Here is a 16,690-nt window from a genome sequence, read left to right as displayed (position 1 = left end):
TCATCTGTTTTGTTCCGCTTTTGTTTTCCTTTACATATTATCGCACAGTTGGTCAACAGTCTGACTTTATTAATGAATTAAAAAGTCTAGGAGCTCCTAAGTAGAAATGGGAGCTTAACATTTGCTGTTGTATGACTGCGAATAGGCAGGGCTATCCTAAGATAATAATTCTTATGTCTGAAACATAGACTGGGTTTAGTGACTGCTGCAATTAAATGACTCAAATAGGTAAAAAGAAAGTTTCCCCAGATAAGATGGTGGAAATGCAAGCGAAAATTGATGAGGAGAAAAAAGCACTGGAAACAAAACTTGACATGGAAGAAGAAGAAAGAAACAAAGCTAGAGCTGAACTCGAGAGACGGGAGAAAGACCTTCTGAAAGCCCAGTAAGTGCAGTGAGGGTGTGGGGGCCCTCACCCAGTTTCTAGTGCTCGGTACAGGATTGGGTATCAGGAAAATGGATCAACTAAAAACAACCAAAAGCTTGAGTTTTGTCTCCAGCATAGCTGTTTTTGGGGTAGAGGGTCCACTGCATATGACAAACTTCTAAAGTTGCATCTTTCTGATCATTAAATAACTGTGTAGGAGAAAATATTGGCCAATTTGAATTACACCTTAGGTGATGAGCTAATGCCATGAAGTGGTATGACTTGGATAGATATCACAGGACTGAACTTCTGTAAGTGTGCCTCTTCAGTCCCATGAAATGGGGAGTGAGATTAGAGCAGCAGGTGACTGCTGGGGATTTAGAATGCCCTCGTTTTAATTACAGGCAGGAACATCGGTCTTTGCTGGAAAAGCTGTCTGCTTTGGAGAAGAAGGTAATTATCGGTGGTGTGGACTTGCTGGCCAAAGCTGAAGAGCAAGAGAAGCTTCTTGAGGAGTCTAATATGGAGCTGGAGGAGAGGAGGAAAAGAGCTGAGCAGCTTCGGAAAGAACTCGAGGAAAAAGAGGTAACGCCGTGCTGAGTGTGCTGTATGTGCTGTGCTTATCTTTTCCAGTGGGAAGCTGAAACAGAAAGCAGATTTTGAAGACAATAGCTACTAAACATCTAGATCATTTGTTATATTGAATTTGTGATTTAAGGGAAATTATTCTGAATTTAACCTGGTTTCATCATAGCAAGAACGCTTGGACATTGAGGAAAAATATACCAGTCTGCAAGAGGAGGCACAGGGAAAGACCAAGAAATTAAAGAAAGTCTGGACCATGCTGATGGCTGCAAAATCAGAGGTCAGTGTCTTAGAAATTTCCCATAATGCAGTTTAGAACCTTCCTGTGTGCTTACAGTTTCGTTGGTTGGTTTCTTTCTTTTCTTTTTCTTTTTTCTTTTTTTTTCTTCTGAGACAGGGTTTCTCTGTGTAGCCTTGGCTGACCTGGAACTTGGTCTGTAGACCAGGCTGGCGTCAAACTCAAGATATCTGCCTGCCTCTGCCTCCCAAGTGCAGGGATTAAAGGTGTATGCTACCCCACCCTGGCTTTGTGTGCTTACAGTTTTAAAGCACTAACAACGTTCACTTCTTTCTGTATATTTTAAATTTTACTTATTAAACTCCCCTACCTCCCCACCCCCACTCCCCAGCTCTAATCTGAAAGAGCCAGTGACAGTGCCAGTCTGTTGAAGAGCTGGGTTAGTTTTTACTGGGCCAGGTGCATTGTTTGTGCTTAAAATCTTGTTTGTTTTATACTGTTATGGGTTCTCTGGTAGATGGCCGATCTCCAGCAAGAGCATCAGAGGGAAATTGAAGGCCTTCTTGAGAACATTCGGCAGCTCAGCCGAGAGCTTCGGCTTCAGATGCTCATTATTGATAACTTCATACCTCAGGATTACCAGGTGAGGAGAGTCTGGGCTAGAGATTAGGTCACTGACGAGAGCTAAAGAACAAGCCAGTGTAATTAGTTAAGATGTTAAATGTTTACATTGCAGCTGTCCTCTATAAAGTTTGATTTGAACTAATGCTGTCATATAAAAGTGTCCTAGTTAGGGTTACTGTTGCTGCGATGAAGCACCATGACCAAAAGCAAGTTGGTGAGGAAAGGTATATTGGCCTAAGTTTCCAGATTACTGTTTATCATTGAAGGGAGTCAGGACAGGAACTCAAGCAGGGCCGGAACCTGGAGTCAGGAGCTGATGCAGAGGCCGTGGAGGGGGTGCTGCTTTCTGGCTTGCTCCTTGTGCCTTGCTTTTGTAATAAACCTAGAGCCACCTGCCTTAATGTGTGCTAATGATTTGGATAGATATCACGTGACTGAATTTCTCTAAATGTGCCTCTTCAGTCCCATGAAATGGGGGAGTGAGATTAGAGCAGCAGGTGACTGCTAGGGATTTAGAATGCCCTCGTTTTAATTACAGACAGGAACATCGGCCTTTGTGGAAGAACTGAGCAGGCATGGCACTGCCCACATGGGCTGAACCCTCACCCATCAATCACTACTTCAGAAAATGCCTTGCGATGGGATCCTTTTTGTTTGTTTGGGGGTTATTTGGGCTTTTTTGTTTTTGTTTTTTTTTTAGACAGGGTTTCTCTGTGTAACCTTGGCTATCCTGGACTTACTTTGTAGACCAGGCTGGTTTCGAACTCACAGCTATCCACCTGCTTGCTATCCACCTGCCTCTGCCTCCCAGAGTGCTAGGATTACAGGTATGTGCCACCATGCCTCTCAGATAACTCTAACTTGTGTCAAGTTGACATAAAACTAGCCAGCATAAAAGATGTTGACTTTCTTTAGAATGTAATTAATTATCTTTTTGATAAGTATCTAAATAAGAATGTGTAAGCCCATTGGAAGGACCTTGGTTCTCATAAATGCATGCATAACCAAGGTGAGGTACTATTGATTCATTAACACACTTTATTAGAAAGGAGAGAGAGAGCTGGAGAGGTGGCTCAGTGGCTCAGAGCACTGGCTGCTCTTCCAAAGAATCCAGGTTCAATTCCCAGCAACCACGTGGTAACTCATAACCATCTGTAATTCCAGTCCCAGGGGATCCAGCACCCTCCTCTGTCCTCAGTAGGCATTAGGCAGACATGTAGTGCACAGACACACTCATCTACATAGAATATATGCATAAATTTTTTTAGAGACAGGGCTTCTCTATGTAGCCTTGGCTGTCCTAGGACTCACTCTGTAGACCAGGCTGGCCTTAAACTCAGAGATGTGCATGCTTCTGCCTCCTGGGTGCTGGGATTAAAGGCGTAGACCACCACAACCCAGCTGCATAAATAATTTTTAAACAAAAAATAAGCAGTATGTGCTGCTGTCCTCTCTCTTGTTGGATGTGCTTCCCCCACCCCCGTATAAATAGACAGAAGATGAAATTTCCCACTCTAGTCATCTGTATGTACACAGTTAATAACACCAAATTTATTCACTTCCTTGTACAACCAGTCATCATCAGTAGTCATTTTCAAACAGGTATAATTATTATCACCAGCATAATTTTAAAATCTTACCTTTTTCTTAGCAAAAAATTTGTTTTATTTTTACCTTTGTGTTTATGTGAGGATGTGGGTTTGTGCACAGAGTCCAGGAAAGAGCGTTGGGTCCCCTAGAACTGGATTTACAGGAGGTTGTGAGTTGCTGGGTGTGTGTGCAAGGGCAGTGGGCACCCTTAACCTTTGGAGCTGTCTGCAGCCCACCTTCAACTGTATTTTGTTGTTGTTGTTGTTTTGAGACAGGGTTTCTCTGTGTGTAGCCCTAGCTGTCCTGGACTCACTTTGTAGACCAGGCTGGCCTCTAACTCACAGGGATCCACCTGCCTCTGCCTCCTGAGCACTGGGATTAAAGGTGTGTGCCACCACACCTGGCCTATCTTAATACAATTTGGTGTCTGTGTTTAATGTGTGAATCTCAGTGTAGCTATGAGAAGTTTGTCTGAAATTTTTCTTTTGGACCCCAAGTACCCAGAGTCAGTCTTGGGTTTCTGACACTCCACGATGCCCTAGTTCCATTACCCAAAATCAGAGCTGAAATCTAATCTAGACTGTAACCTGTTTTTAGCCAAAAGATTTCCCAACTTTTTTATTCCTTTGCCTTTTCCGGCCCAACCTGGCTGCCCTCCTGATTCTCAGGATTCCAACTTAACTTTTCTTTTTACACAGTTGAATAGTATCTACATGTGCTCCTAAGAAGTATGTGTGTGCACTTAAATTTGTTTTTATGTATATAAATGTTTTGCCTGTATGTATATGTGTGTACCATGTGTATGCCTGGTGCTTACGGAGACCAGAAGTGTCAGATCCCTGGAATTACAGTTACATACTATTGTGAACCACCATGTTGTGACCTGGGAACTGAACTCAGCTCCCCTGCAGGAACAGTTGCTTTTAACCATTATGCAACTCTCCAGCCCAAGGAGTGTATGTCTTTAAATGCTTGATGCAGGCTAGGTGGTGATAGTGCATGCCTTGGGTCTCAGCACTCAGGAAGCAGAGGCGGGTGGATTTCTATATGTTCCAGGACAGCCAGCCTGTCTCAAAACAAAAATGTTTGATGCAGTACATAATATTCAGAAATAACCCTTTTCAGTTAACACTGAAAGTGTAGTTCTAATGAGCCAGTGAGATGGTTCAGCAAGTAAAGTTTATTATATAAACTTGGTGACCTGTGTTTGATGCCCAGAACCCACATAAAGGTATAAAAGAGAAAACTGATTCCACAAAGTTGTTCTCTGACCTCCACATAAATAACATGACATGCCCCTATCCCCCCATCATGCAAATATGTGTGTGTGTCTGTGTGTGTATACATATGTATGTAGAGAGAGAGATAAAAATGCAAGGCCTTTAAAAGAGCTTAGTTCAAGGCATGAGGAAGTCCAAGGAATTATTATGGGCAAGATAGAGTGATACATATAGGAAAAGATCACACATGCTTATATTGTTTTTATACATACAGTTCTATAAATAAACTAAGAATAGGCTTTGACTCTCTTTGAAGGAAATGATTGAGAACTATGTCCATTGGAATGAAGACATAGGAGAATGGCAGCTTGTGAGTATTGCTTTCATACCTGTGAAATTGGAGTGGAGACCGCTGTGCAGGATGGATCGGATCTGAACTCAGTGGGCCAGATAGGAGGTTTTTCTGAATCACAGCAATGTGGGGGCCGTTTGTGGAAATGGGTTAGGCCTGGGGCTCCTTGGTACTGGGTGGCCTGTGCATCCTTTCTGCTCCAGGGTTCATGCCATGTTGACTAGTGAGCTGTCAGGATGTCTCACAACAACTCTCCCAGCTCACGGTATTAATTCAGACATGTCTCTTCCCTCTTTTCCTTCTTTGAGAAATGTGTGGCCTACACAGGAAATAACATGAGGAAACAAACTCCAGTGCCTGACAAGAAGGAGAGAGATGTAAGAGCACTTTTCAATACTGCCTCTGTCTTTAGAGAAATGTGAGTCATGGTGTTGCTTATCTTTTGCCGACAGAGGCTCTTTGAGTGGGGCTGTCAGGACAGGTCGGCTTGCCACCGTTCACTTGGCAGCTGTCGCCTTTCTACTCCTTCCATAAGCACGGCCTGCTGTCACTCTTGTGTGCCCTTTTCACCACTCTGGCCTGTGAGGACATGGCAGGGGTCTAGGATGCCTTGCTTCCCTTCCGTGGTCCTAGGTCAGCCAGAGAAGTTTTTCTTTATATCTGAAGAACTTTGTGACATGTCATGGCCTCTAATTCTTAAGCTTTGAGTACAGTTTACATACTGAGACAGAAGACACCATTAAAGGACTATTTGATTTTGTGTTCAGTGGTTCTTTTGCCTGGTGTCAGACATGTTTTAAGTCTTACCCAAATCTGGTTTAACTTCCCTTGTGTGTTCTTACAGCCCTTTGAAGTAGACCTTTCCCACGTGTACCTCGCCTATACAGAGGAGAGTCTGCGCCAGTCTCTGATGAAGTTAGAAAGGCCGAGGACCTCCAAAGGGAAAGCAAGACCAAAGACAGGGAGAAGGTGAGGAAATCCCAAGTCCCTGAAGTGACAGTGTTGAGATGCTGTATTTAGAAACACCTAAAGGAAATCAAATGTTAGTTAACTAGGCACAGAGTTTGCAGTTATGTTCTCTATGCAGCTGCAATTTGATAAGTAAAATAGGGATAAAGAATTGCACTCTGGAGCTGGGCGTGGTGGTGCACTCCTTTAATCCCAGCACTTGGAAGGCAGAGGCAGGCAGATTGATGTGAGTTCAAGGCCAGCCTGGTCTATAAAGCGGGTCCAGGACAGCCAAGGCTCCACAGAGAAACCCTGTCTCGAAAAAACAAAAACCAAGCCAACCAACCAAACAAAAAGAATTGTGCTCTGGGACAGTTGTGGTGGTGCACACCTTTAATCCCAGCACTTGGAAGGCAGAGGCAGGTGGATCTCTGAGTTCCAGGCCAGCCTGGTCTGCATTGCAAGTTTCAAGACAATCAGGGCTACACAGTGAGACCCTGTCTCTAACAGAAAAAGAACTGCACTCTTTCAGACTAATGCCTGTGGGTGGAACAGAGCTAGCCTCAGCTCACCTTTTTTCCTGTTGTTTACGTTCTACCTACTGTCTTTTTTAGGGTCTTAATTTTTACACTGATTCTTCTACTAAGATGCTTATTAATTTGCCTAGTTTGAGTCCCACAATACGGTATTAAGCTGGTCAGGTTTCCTGACAGACATTGCCACAAGGACACTGGCTCCCTAGCTCTCAGGTTAAGGGAAGCTTGTGTGACATCTCCAGCGCCAGTTGTAGCAGTTGTGTAGTCTGCGTGCTTCCTCACACAGCCGCAGGGGGAAGCCTGGTGTGGGGCTCATGCTCTTCATGTTCCTCCGGTGATCCAATTTAACCAACCACAAGTCTTTTGCTTTACATGTAGGGTGAAGTTGATTGGCTTTATGTCTTTATGTTACATAGTCTTTTAGATGTTAACACTTAAAGAGTTGGGATCACTAAAGAGAGGTTTTTTTGGTTTTTGGTGTTTTTTTGAGACAGGGTTTCTCTGTGTAGCCCTGGCTGTCCCGGACTTGCTTTGTAGACCAGGCTGGCCTCGAACTCAGTGATCCGCCTACCTCTGTCGTCCCCTACCCCCCAAGTGCTGGAATTAAAGGCGTGCACCACCATGCCCGGCCCTAAAGTAGGGTTTGAAGGAATTAACTGCATGTTAAAATGTACACGATTTTTGCATATTTTAGCATGTAGATGAAGGATTTAAAGGTTTTCATATGCCAACACACATGGAACCTTTAGAAATGTATAAATATTGTTCTATCTATATGTGATGTTTTGCCTGCATGTTTATATGGGCACCAGATGTCAGATCCCCTGGAATGTTGATCGAGAGCCACCATATGGGTATTGAGATGTGAGCTCAGGTCCCCTGGGAGTAACAAATGCCCTTGAGCACTGCACCATCCCTGTAGCCCCACTGTTCCACTCTTAGTAGATGCTCTCCTCAGAGCTCACAGTTATTAGGAAGATGTGGTCAGCTAGGGCGAACGGTACTGAGACAGTTGGTCTCACAGGGAGACAGGCAGAGGAGGTCGGTGGAACAAGCTGGAGAGTGGTTCTGTCCCTTGTTAGTGTGGGAACAGAGGTCCCACTATTGCTGGACCATTGCCTTTTCAAAGAGAATCCGAATTACTCAGATGAGGTCTCTCAAGTTTAGGTACTTTTAAAAAACTGTATAGGCCTTAAATAATTTGCAGAGCTATTTTGATACAGTTTTTATAATGTACTACTGTAAAATACACTTTTTGTTTAGCATAAGGTAAAGAAAATACTCAACTCTGTCACAGAATCAAAACTGTAGTTTTTATAGGAAGTAAGCAGATATGTGCAATAAGTGACATGTTTGTGTTCTGTAGCGAGCGTGCCATGCGATGCTTCATGAGAGGCATGCAGCTCACTGTGCTGGACAGCAACGAGAAGGCACAGACAGTCCTCCTGTAGGCTCTGCGTCTGCACTGGAAAGTGTGACTTCAGATACTCTGTGTCCTGCTTCTCTGAGGCCACCTGTGCTATTAGCCTCCTCCGAGGAGGTAACCAAGGGGCACCCCTGATTGGCTTAGCTGCCTCCTGTCTGCCCCTGGTCTGACCAGCTCCTCACCACTCTGGAATACTGTGCTGTGGCAACATGTTCTTGTGCTTGCTTTTGGTGACCTACTCTGAAAAAAAAAATGGGTAGCAATCAAACTTAGCCGTGGCCAAGCATGGCCAGTGTCGCTCCATTCATGAACTCTGGCCACATAAAGTGTTGACAATTCAGTCTCTTAGGGAAAAAAATCACTCACCTTGCATCTCTTTCTTCTCTTAACAGAAAGCGTTCTGCAAAGCCTGAGATGGTAATTGATTCTTTACTTCAGTAAATGTTACAGAATTAAAGTTACAATAAAAAAAGAGTGATATTCTCCTGCCTGGACAAAAATCCTTAATTAAGACACTGAGGACGCCTGTATAATTCACATAATGGAAGCTGTAAGTCATGGAGTGAGACTGGAAATAGCAATTTTCCTAATACCTTTTAGACTCTTTAAGTTTCTGTAACATGCAGGTGTGCACAGCTCACTATTGTTGGGGATGCTGTGCTGTGTCACACTGCTCTGCAGGAAGTAAGGGCACAGTTCCTACAGAGCGTTGCTGTTGTCCATGAATGTGCGTCTCTTAGCTGTGTACTCAGCTGCTGTGTATCTAGATAAGCGGCCTCTCAGAAAAGAACAGAGTCTGTCCTGTTGGCACACAGAAGGTCGCCTTGTCCTGTGTGCCGTGTCAATGTCTGGGTGCTCATCTAAGCAGTAACTTGGTCCTGACACCTGCCTGGCCTGTCTAAATGCAGTCCACCATTATGATGTCCATTGCATCTAAGTGTGAGATAACTGACGTTACTGATCTGTAGAAAACTGTACAGTTTGGTAGCTTTGCAGAATTACAGTTTAAAGATGCAGTGTGACATGGGCTTCATCTGGCCATGCTCCAGTTCCTGTCACTCTGGCTCCACATTCAGCCTTTGTTTTTGCTGATTTGACTTCTCCATACCTCCTGAAGCCAGCATCGGCCATTTACCTTTGCTCACACATACGTTTTAAAAAATTCCTTTGGATGTATGGCTTACAGACACTCCTTTGTCTGAATTTTAAGTTTAATGGAAACAACTGTATACAAATTGAAACCAGTCTCATTTTTCAGAAAATGAAGCAAAGCCAGAAAAATAACTTTTAATTTTCTTCATAGCATTTTTATAAATAGTTTTCCCTAAATTTCTTGTATTGATTAATCTATTTATACCATATTCTTCTCCAAAAGAGTTATATTCATTGTATAGTATGATAAGTTATAATAAATAGGGAGGTTTTTGGTTTTGTTGCCTACTTACAAAAATTTTTGAAGGTTATATGTTTCCAAAATCTGTCACACTTTAAAAGTTTGAAATTGTACAACTCCGAGCTATTGACTGCAAAGGTTTTGCGACTTCCCAAGTTAGGATTAATTCAATTGCTATGATTTTAAAAAGTTTGAATAAATACTAGTTTATAATGGCAGAGCTATGTAGGCTTGGGTGGCTGAGCAGAGGTACAGCCCAGGGGAGATGGCAGTACATTCTCGGGCTTTCCAGGACTGGAGCGCTGAGTACCCTGTATGTGCTGATGTGAGCATGGCTGTTGGGGCGGCATCTTCAAGGTAGTGGGTGTGGCTCTGCTGTTGTGATTTGATGAGCTGAGTGTGTATCTTGCAAAGACTCATCTAAGCTGAGCATCTTGGTGATGTCAAATTTCTCCATGATGTAAATTTAACTGTTAGTAATTATAGAATCTTAATTTTACCAGTAAGGATAAGAACCTTTATGCCTTCATTTTAAAAGTTTATGTTTCTATCACTTAACTGTTCAGTTGGCCTGGAAGGAATAATTACTGTGAATTAAGCTAAAACATAAGAGAAATTGAATCTAGGTAAAGCCTATCACAGTAACAAAAATAACTCCATAAAACTGAGAATATTAGATGCTTCTCTAAGCAGCTTGACTTAATAATTTTGTTTGCTTGCTTGTCAGTTGTTTTGAGCCAGGGTCTCTCTGTGTCCGCCCAGGCTGGCCTGGGACTCATGATCCTTCTGCCTCAGCCTCCTAGGTGCTGAGACTGCAGGTGCATGTTATCATACCAAGCAATATGTTTATTAAAGCATTTATGTTAAAACTCTAATCAGGTGGACATTGTTCATTTTCTGAAAACCAAATTAGATTCTCGCCAGGTTGGGAGGTCCGTTGGAAGATGGTAGGACACCCACTTCTGTCACGGGAGTGCTGTGGCTGCGCCTCATGTACTGTGTCTTTGTCCACAAATGGAATCGTTTGTATTTTCAGTGTTAATTTCATGAATGGATAGAGATGAAGAACAAACTTGCTTAATGTTTAAAATAAATGTTCAGATTTGTGAGTGGAGCAGATCTATAAATAGGCTATTGATAAGTATCCTTTTCCCCCTTAATTTAAAAAGTAATGTTTATTTATTTGAAAGGAGCCGTAATAGGAAGTTATGGCTATCTCTGCATTCCTGCTCTATAGTCAGACTCTCTCCATGCAGTGTCACTCCTGGGATGTTGAGGCTTACTGAGGGGAAGGCTCTGCACCTAGTGCGTGCCAGAACCCTCTGGCAAGCTGTCACACATAATCCTGGAAAAGGTGATTTTCTAATTTATGTTTTTGGCAGCTGGAACACCAAGGTTATTTTGGAAGGAGAGGGGGAAGTGTCACTTCACCTGCAGTATGTTTAAGGCTGTGATTACAGTTTCAGCATTTTTATTTCCATTTTAGGTTTGTGTGTCCCATTTCCCCTTTTTTCTCTTAACTCTTAGAACAAGGAACACCCTCTTCCCTGTAGAGCTGTGAATTAAGGAATGGGCGGAGTTTACATTTACACACACACCTCTGTCTGCCCAGTTTATTCCCCTCCCTTCCTCCATTTTGAGATAGAGTCCCATACAGTCCAGGCTAGCCACAAACCCTGTATGTAGCCCAGGTTGGCCTTAAACTCCTGATCCTCCTACCTCCACCTCACAGTTGCTGGGATTACACTTACGCACCACTACACCCAGCTTCCCCTCCACCCCATTTCTCAATATATATAATTTTTTTCATTATTGTTTTTCTTAAAGTACTAGAAAACATAGTTCTTCCTAGTGCCTTTGAGCTGACCCTACAGTTTGACTAATTAGAATCAGTGAAAGCCTGAGTAGTGTTACTATAATGCTGCTACTGGCCAGGATACAAACTGTACATAAGGTTGCTGTATTAATTCAAAATCCATACTTGAGTTGTATTTTATGTATAAATTGTACTTGTTCAAGCTGTATATATTAATGTTGTGTGTACATGCAGCATGGTAAGATGAGAATAAAATGCCTCCCCAATGCCTACTGTCTTTTAAAACATCTTTATTCATTTTCTCTTGGTGTGTGTACACCACGTATGTGCTGTGTTCCTGTGTTAACCAGAGGGCGTCGGGTCCCCTGGAACTAGAGTCACAGTTGTAATACCGAGATCACCCAGACCGCGAGACCCCCAAAATGACCCCCAGGACTCGATAGCGATGCAGCATACAGAGTCCTGTATTACAGGCTCGAGCCTCAGATCTCAGTCCTTCCTGAGGCAGCAGGATGGGAGAGTGACCCTGAACTTCAAGGGCAATGGGTTTATAAGGGGAAGAGCTGTAATTAGGGGTTGGGGTCACAGGGAAGTAAGGAAAAAACCATAAGTGGGGGTTGTGGGTTACAGGGTGTCGGCCTTCAGGCAGGTTGGGTCCAGGAGGCTGAACCCCCAGGGAAGTCGTTTTAGCTCAGAGGATCGTTGGGAGTTAATTGTATCTAATCACTCATGTGGAGTTTCTGGAGAGTGCTGGCAGGTCTAGTTTACGGCAGTGCGTGGCCATTCCCAGAACGCAGGAAGGAGTAGGGTCACCTGGAGGACAAGTTCTCACAGAACGTTCACAGACCACGGCATTAGTTGCAGAACATACATTTCATGTAGAACATGGCACCAATTTTGTCCCTGCAGCAGTTATGAGCAGCCATATGTGTGCTAGGCAGGCTAAAGAAATCAGAGTGGGCCTCGAGAAGTTTTGATTGAATGACTAGGTTAATGGGCCTTTTTGAAGTTAGCGTACCGAGTGCCTGAGTTCTGTTGTGTCATTAGACTTGTTCTTATTCACCCCTTCTTGCCTTGTTGGCCTCTTCCTCTACCCAAATTGTCTTTCCTCTGCTCACATGCAAAAAACTTTTTATTTGTAGTTTTTATTTTATTTATTTATTTAAATATTTAAATATTTATTTATTTTAATATTTATTTATTTTAATATTTATTTATTTATTTATTTTGGTTTTTTGAGACAGAGTTTCTCTGTGTAGCCTTAGCTGTCCTGGACCCGCTTTGTAGACCAGGCTGGCCTCGAACTCACAGCAATCCACCTGCCTCTGCCTCCCAAGTGCTGGAATTATAGGCGTGCGCCACCACGCCCAGCTTATTTGTAGTTTTTAAACATGGGTTTTCTCCCATCCCAGCTGCCAGACTTTATAGAACCCACCTGTGAGATGCTGTCCACTCTGTGCTCTGAATGAGACTGCAGCCATCTTCAGCTGTCCAGCTGGGCTTGGCAGTCCTTTGGAGGAGGATGCAGGGGATGTCATCCCCAGCAGGGATGATGGCTTCGCCATGACTGTGTAGATGGGACCACCTCCCTTCATCCTTCCCCACCAGAGACCCTGAGGCTGAGTACAGTTAGGACAGAATTACAAGTGGTGGGGGAACAAAGGCTCACTCAGGTGAGGGTCCCACGACAGCCACAAAGCAGTCGTCCCTAAAGCCAGGTGTGCTCCGGGAAGAGGGTGTTTTTATGCTTTCCTTTCAGTTCCTAAAGACTGAATTATTTTGTGTGTCTGCATGTTCTGCCTGCATCTGTGTATGTGCACTGTGAGTGGGCCTGGTGCCTCAGTTGCCAGGAGAGGCCATTAGATCCCTCAGAACTGGAGTTATGACACTTGAGGACCACCATGTGGGTCCTGGGAACTGAACCCCAGTCTTCTGCAAGAGCAGCCAGTGCTTCTTAACTGCTGAGCTTTTCCCCAGCCTCAAGTTTTTCTTTGATTGACTGAATTGTAAAGTCTAATGGTTGCCTCCTGCCTGGCGTGCTCTGAATCATCATCTCCTGGTCCCTTTGTTCTTTGAGAGTAATAGCATTAGTTTTAGGGGTGCGCGTGTACACACTCGTGTTTGCGTGTCTCTTACTGCTCTGGGGCTTACTGCTTACACTGGGCTAGCACACCAGTCAGTGCCAGGAGGCTCCTTTCTGTGCCTCCGCAGGACTAATACCGCTGTCTCAGCTTTTTCCACAAGTGCTGGGGTCAGAACGTTTCCTACTGAGCTAACTCTCAGGCCATGCTCCTTCCTCACTTTTAAGATTTTTAGTCCCAGCACTCAGGAGAGGCAGGCGGGTCTCTGTGAGTTTAAAGCCAGCCTGGTCTACAAAGCAACTCCAGGACAGCCAAGGCTAACACAGAGAGACCCCATCTCGGAAAAACAAAACAAACAAGCAAAAAAGATTTTATGTTTGTTTTGGCTAGGGGTGGGTATCGAGGTACATAAGCATAAGTACAATTGTCCATGGAAGCCAGAAAAGGGTGTCAGGTTCCCTCAAACTGGGCTCATAGCTATGAGCCGCATAGCATGGGCGCTGGGAACTGAATTCCAATCTTGAAAAAGCAGTGTCTTAACCACTGAGCCATCTCTATAGCCCTCCCTACCCTACCCCCACCCCGCCCCAGTCCCAGCCCAGCCTGCAAGCCTTTTTTTTTTTTTTTTTTTTTTTTTTTTGGAAACAGTATCTCATTTAGCCCAAGCTAGGCTCCAACTCTGTATATAGCCGAGGCTGAGATTCAGTTTCTGATCTTTGGGACTCCACCTCCTGAGTGCCAAGATCACAGGCAGGAGCCACCAAGGCCTCTGTCCTCAGATTCATTTGTAAAACTAGTTAGTATCTCAATGAATGATGTAGCAAGAGCAGTTCATAGGGCGCTGAAGCCCAGGCCTGAGCTTTAGGCAGAGGGGGCGGAGCCTCCAGACAGATTTGTAGTGGATTAGCAGAATTGCTCCTTAAAACCGTTTGATTTGCAAAGCAAATCAGGTATTCTGTCTTCCTTCGGAAGCTGAGCCCTTCTGTGGGAAAGTGATTGTGAAAAGGCTACTTCAAAAACAACCTGTTTCCTCTCAGCATTTAATCTTGGGCTTCCTGCGACCCAACCTTCAGGTTACTTTTATCAGCGTTATCAGAACATCGGGTTGTCTTACCCAAACACGGTTATGGCTCTCTGAAGCACAGGACAGATCAGACGCTCTCCCACACCTGCCCCTCTCCCCCAGCCTCTCGGGAGGGCTGGGGAAATTTGAGTTGTAATCAAAGGCTGCATTTCTCCCATCGTAGCTAAGAATTTAACTGGGACTTTACAACTGAAATAAAATGTTCTCAGAGTGTGATACCAATCTTAACAAAGAGGATATTGCCTAACCCGACTTAAAAAGTACCAGAGACCTACAGAAATCCTACGCTGGCCTCAACTTATCTTCAGCAAGAGTTTTGCCCTTCACTAGCCAGGCTGCCTCCTTTTTGTTGTCAATTCTCTAAATTAGCATATAAAATGGCCTCCTTGTGGCATCCTCATAGACAAAAACAAAAAATAATGTGTTTAATTAGTGCCTCTCACCCACTGTCCTTCCCCAGCCTTCCTGACAGGTCACATGGTATCCCACTCACCTATGCCCGAAAGTCTCCCTCACACACACACCCCTTTGTGACAGGGTTTCTCTGTGTAGCCCTGGCTGTCCTGGAACTCACTCTGTTGACTAGGCTGGCCTCGGAACTCAGAAATCCACCTGCCTCTGCCTCCCTAGTGCTGGGATTAAAGGAGTGACAAATGCCTGTAATCCCAGCACTCTGGAGGCAGAGGCAGGCTGATCACCGTGAGTTCCAGGCCAGCCTGGTCAATAAAGCAAGTCCAGGACAGCCAAGGCTACACAGAGAAACCGTGTCTTGAAAAAACTAAAAAAAAAAAGAAAGAAAGAAAAAAAAGAGTGCTCTCCCTCTCTTAATTCCCTTTCACTTTAACTGTGTGTACACACACTCTGAATACACTCAGATTTAAATACAGAGTCTGCATAAGACAGAGAAATTTGTCTTTCTCAATCTAGCCTTATTTTGTTTAACATAATCTCCAGCCACATCTACTGTCTGTAAACACGCTTTCCTTCTTTGCTCCTAAGCACGAGCCCATTGTGCACAGGAATAGCATATTCCTTATGTATCTGCCGCTCCTTGCTTCTGTATCTTCACGACTGTGCAGTGCTACAGTGATGGCGAATATGCAAGCATCTCTGCGGTGTGCTCACTTACAATCCTTCCGGTTCACAGCCGGATCAGATGGTAGATAAGGCTTAGTTTTTGGGAACCTCTGTGCGGGTTTCCACAGTAGCTGCCCTGCTTGCTCGCCCACCAGCAGTGTACAGCTGTCCTGGTACCCTCTTCTAAATGTGTGTTGGGCCTCAGGAGATGGCTCAGTGAGTGAGGACACTTACCAAGTAAGAAGACCTGAGTGCGCATCTCCAGCTCTCACTTAACAGACTGAGCATGGCCACAGGTGCCTGTAACGCCAGCACTGTTGCAGGTCAGAGACAAAGGTTTCAGTGACAGACACAGGCAGAGTGGGAGAGCAGGACACCTGATGTCATCCTCCTGACTCAGCACTTGGGCAAGTGCATACGTATGCACCACAAACATGCATGCGTACATACACACACACACACACAAGCAAATTTAGTTGCTGAATGTGATGGTGCATGCCTTTAATCCCAGCCCTCAGGAGGCAGAGGCAGATGGATCTCTGTGAGTTTGAGGCCAGCCTGATCTACAAAGAAAGTTTCAGGATAGTCAAGGCTATTACACAGAGAAACCTGGTCTCAAAACAAACAAACAAAAACAAAATTGTGTTTCTCCTTGGGTTGCAGCAGCATCTCTACTGACCACCTCCCTCCCATCTGTGGCATGTAGTATGTCCTTGGGCACAGAAAAGCCAGTGTGGACTGTAGAGACAGCAGGCCTCCATTCTTAGACCAATGGAGCAAACTTATGAAAGTGTGCTTTAACACTGGCCAATAGAAAACAGGACGGAACAGATTCCTTCTGCAGCTTGCACAGAGACGAAACTGGCAGGAAGAGTTCATTAGAAGGGAAGAAGTCTTGTGCTGGGAGATAGCTCAGCAGGGAAAGTGCCTTCTGTGGGTGCAGATCACCAGCACCCACATCCTGCCCAGTGCTGGGTGGAGGCAGGTGGATCCAGGCACTCACTGGCCAGCCTGTCAGCTGATAAGGTGAACTCCTGTAAGGTTTAGTAAGATCCTGCCTCAAGAATCAAAATGGACCCGGGCGTGGTGACGCATGCCTGTAATCCTAGCACTCTGGAGGCAGAGGCAGGTGGATCACCATGAGTTCCAGGCCAGCCTGGTCTATAAAGCAAGTCCAGGACAGCCAAGGCTATACAGAGAAACCCTGTCTTGAAAAACTAAAAAAGAAGAAGGAGGAGGAGCCAAGGAGATGGCTCAGTGGATAAAGGGCACTTGCTGTACAAACCTAGTGACTTGAATTCAATCTCTGATAGCCATGTAGAGGAAGAAGGAGAGAAATGACTGGATGTCAGC

General features: G+C 44.5%; 1 protein-coding gene across 4 annotated transcripts in view; it reads left to right on the top strand.

Annotated features, from left to right (window-relative positions):
- The window catches only part of KIF3A (kinesin family member 3A), a 37,211-nt gene extending 25,844 nt beyond the window's left edge, over positions 1–11,367 (top strand). For all 4 annotated transcript variants that reach the window (XM_084763946.1, XM_084763944.1, XM_084763943.1 and 1 more), the window contains 8 exons: positions 229–385; positions 772–952; positions 1,122–1,232; positions 1,708–1,833; positions 4,941–4,994; positions 5,285–5,353; positions 5,821–5,945; positions 8,279–11,367. In XM_084763946.1, coding sequence (XP_084620072.1) covers positions 229–385; positions 772–952; positions 1,122–1,232; positions 1,708–1,833; positions 4,941–4,994; positions 5,285–5,353; positions 5,821–5,945; positions 8,279–8,327 — 872 coding nt within the window. In that variant the 3' untranslated portion in view covers positions 8,328–11,367. The remainder of the gene's footprint in view (positions 1–228; positions 386–771; positions 953–1,121; positions 1,233–1,707; positions 1,834–4,940; positions 4,995–5,284; positions 5,354–5,820; positions 5,946–8,278) is intronic.
- The last annotated feature ends 5,323 nt before the right edge of the window (positions 11,368–16,690 follow it).

This window comes from Acomys minous (assembly GCF_964271855.1).
Source record: "Acomys minous genome assembly, chromosome: 16".
NCBI classification, from domain to species: Eukaryota; Metazoa; Chordata; class Mammalia; order Rodentia; family Muridae; genus Acomys; species Acomys minous.
The sequence above is the reverse complement of the archived record's forward strand: the minus strand, read 5'-3'. Positions and strand labels throughout refer to the sequence as shown.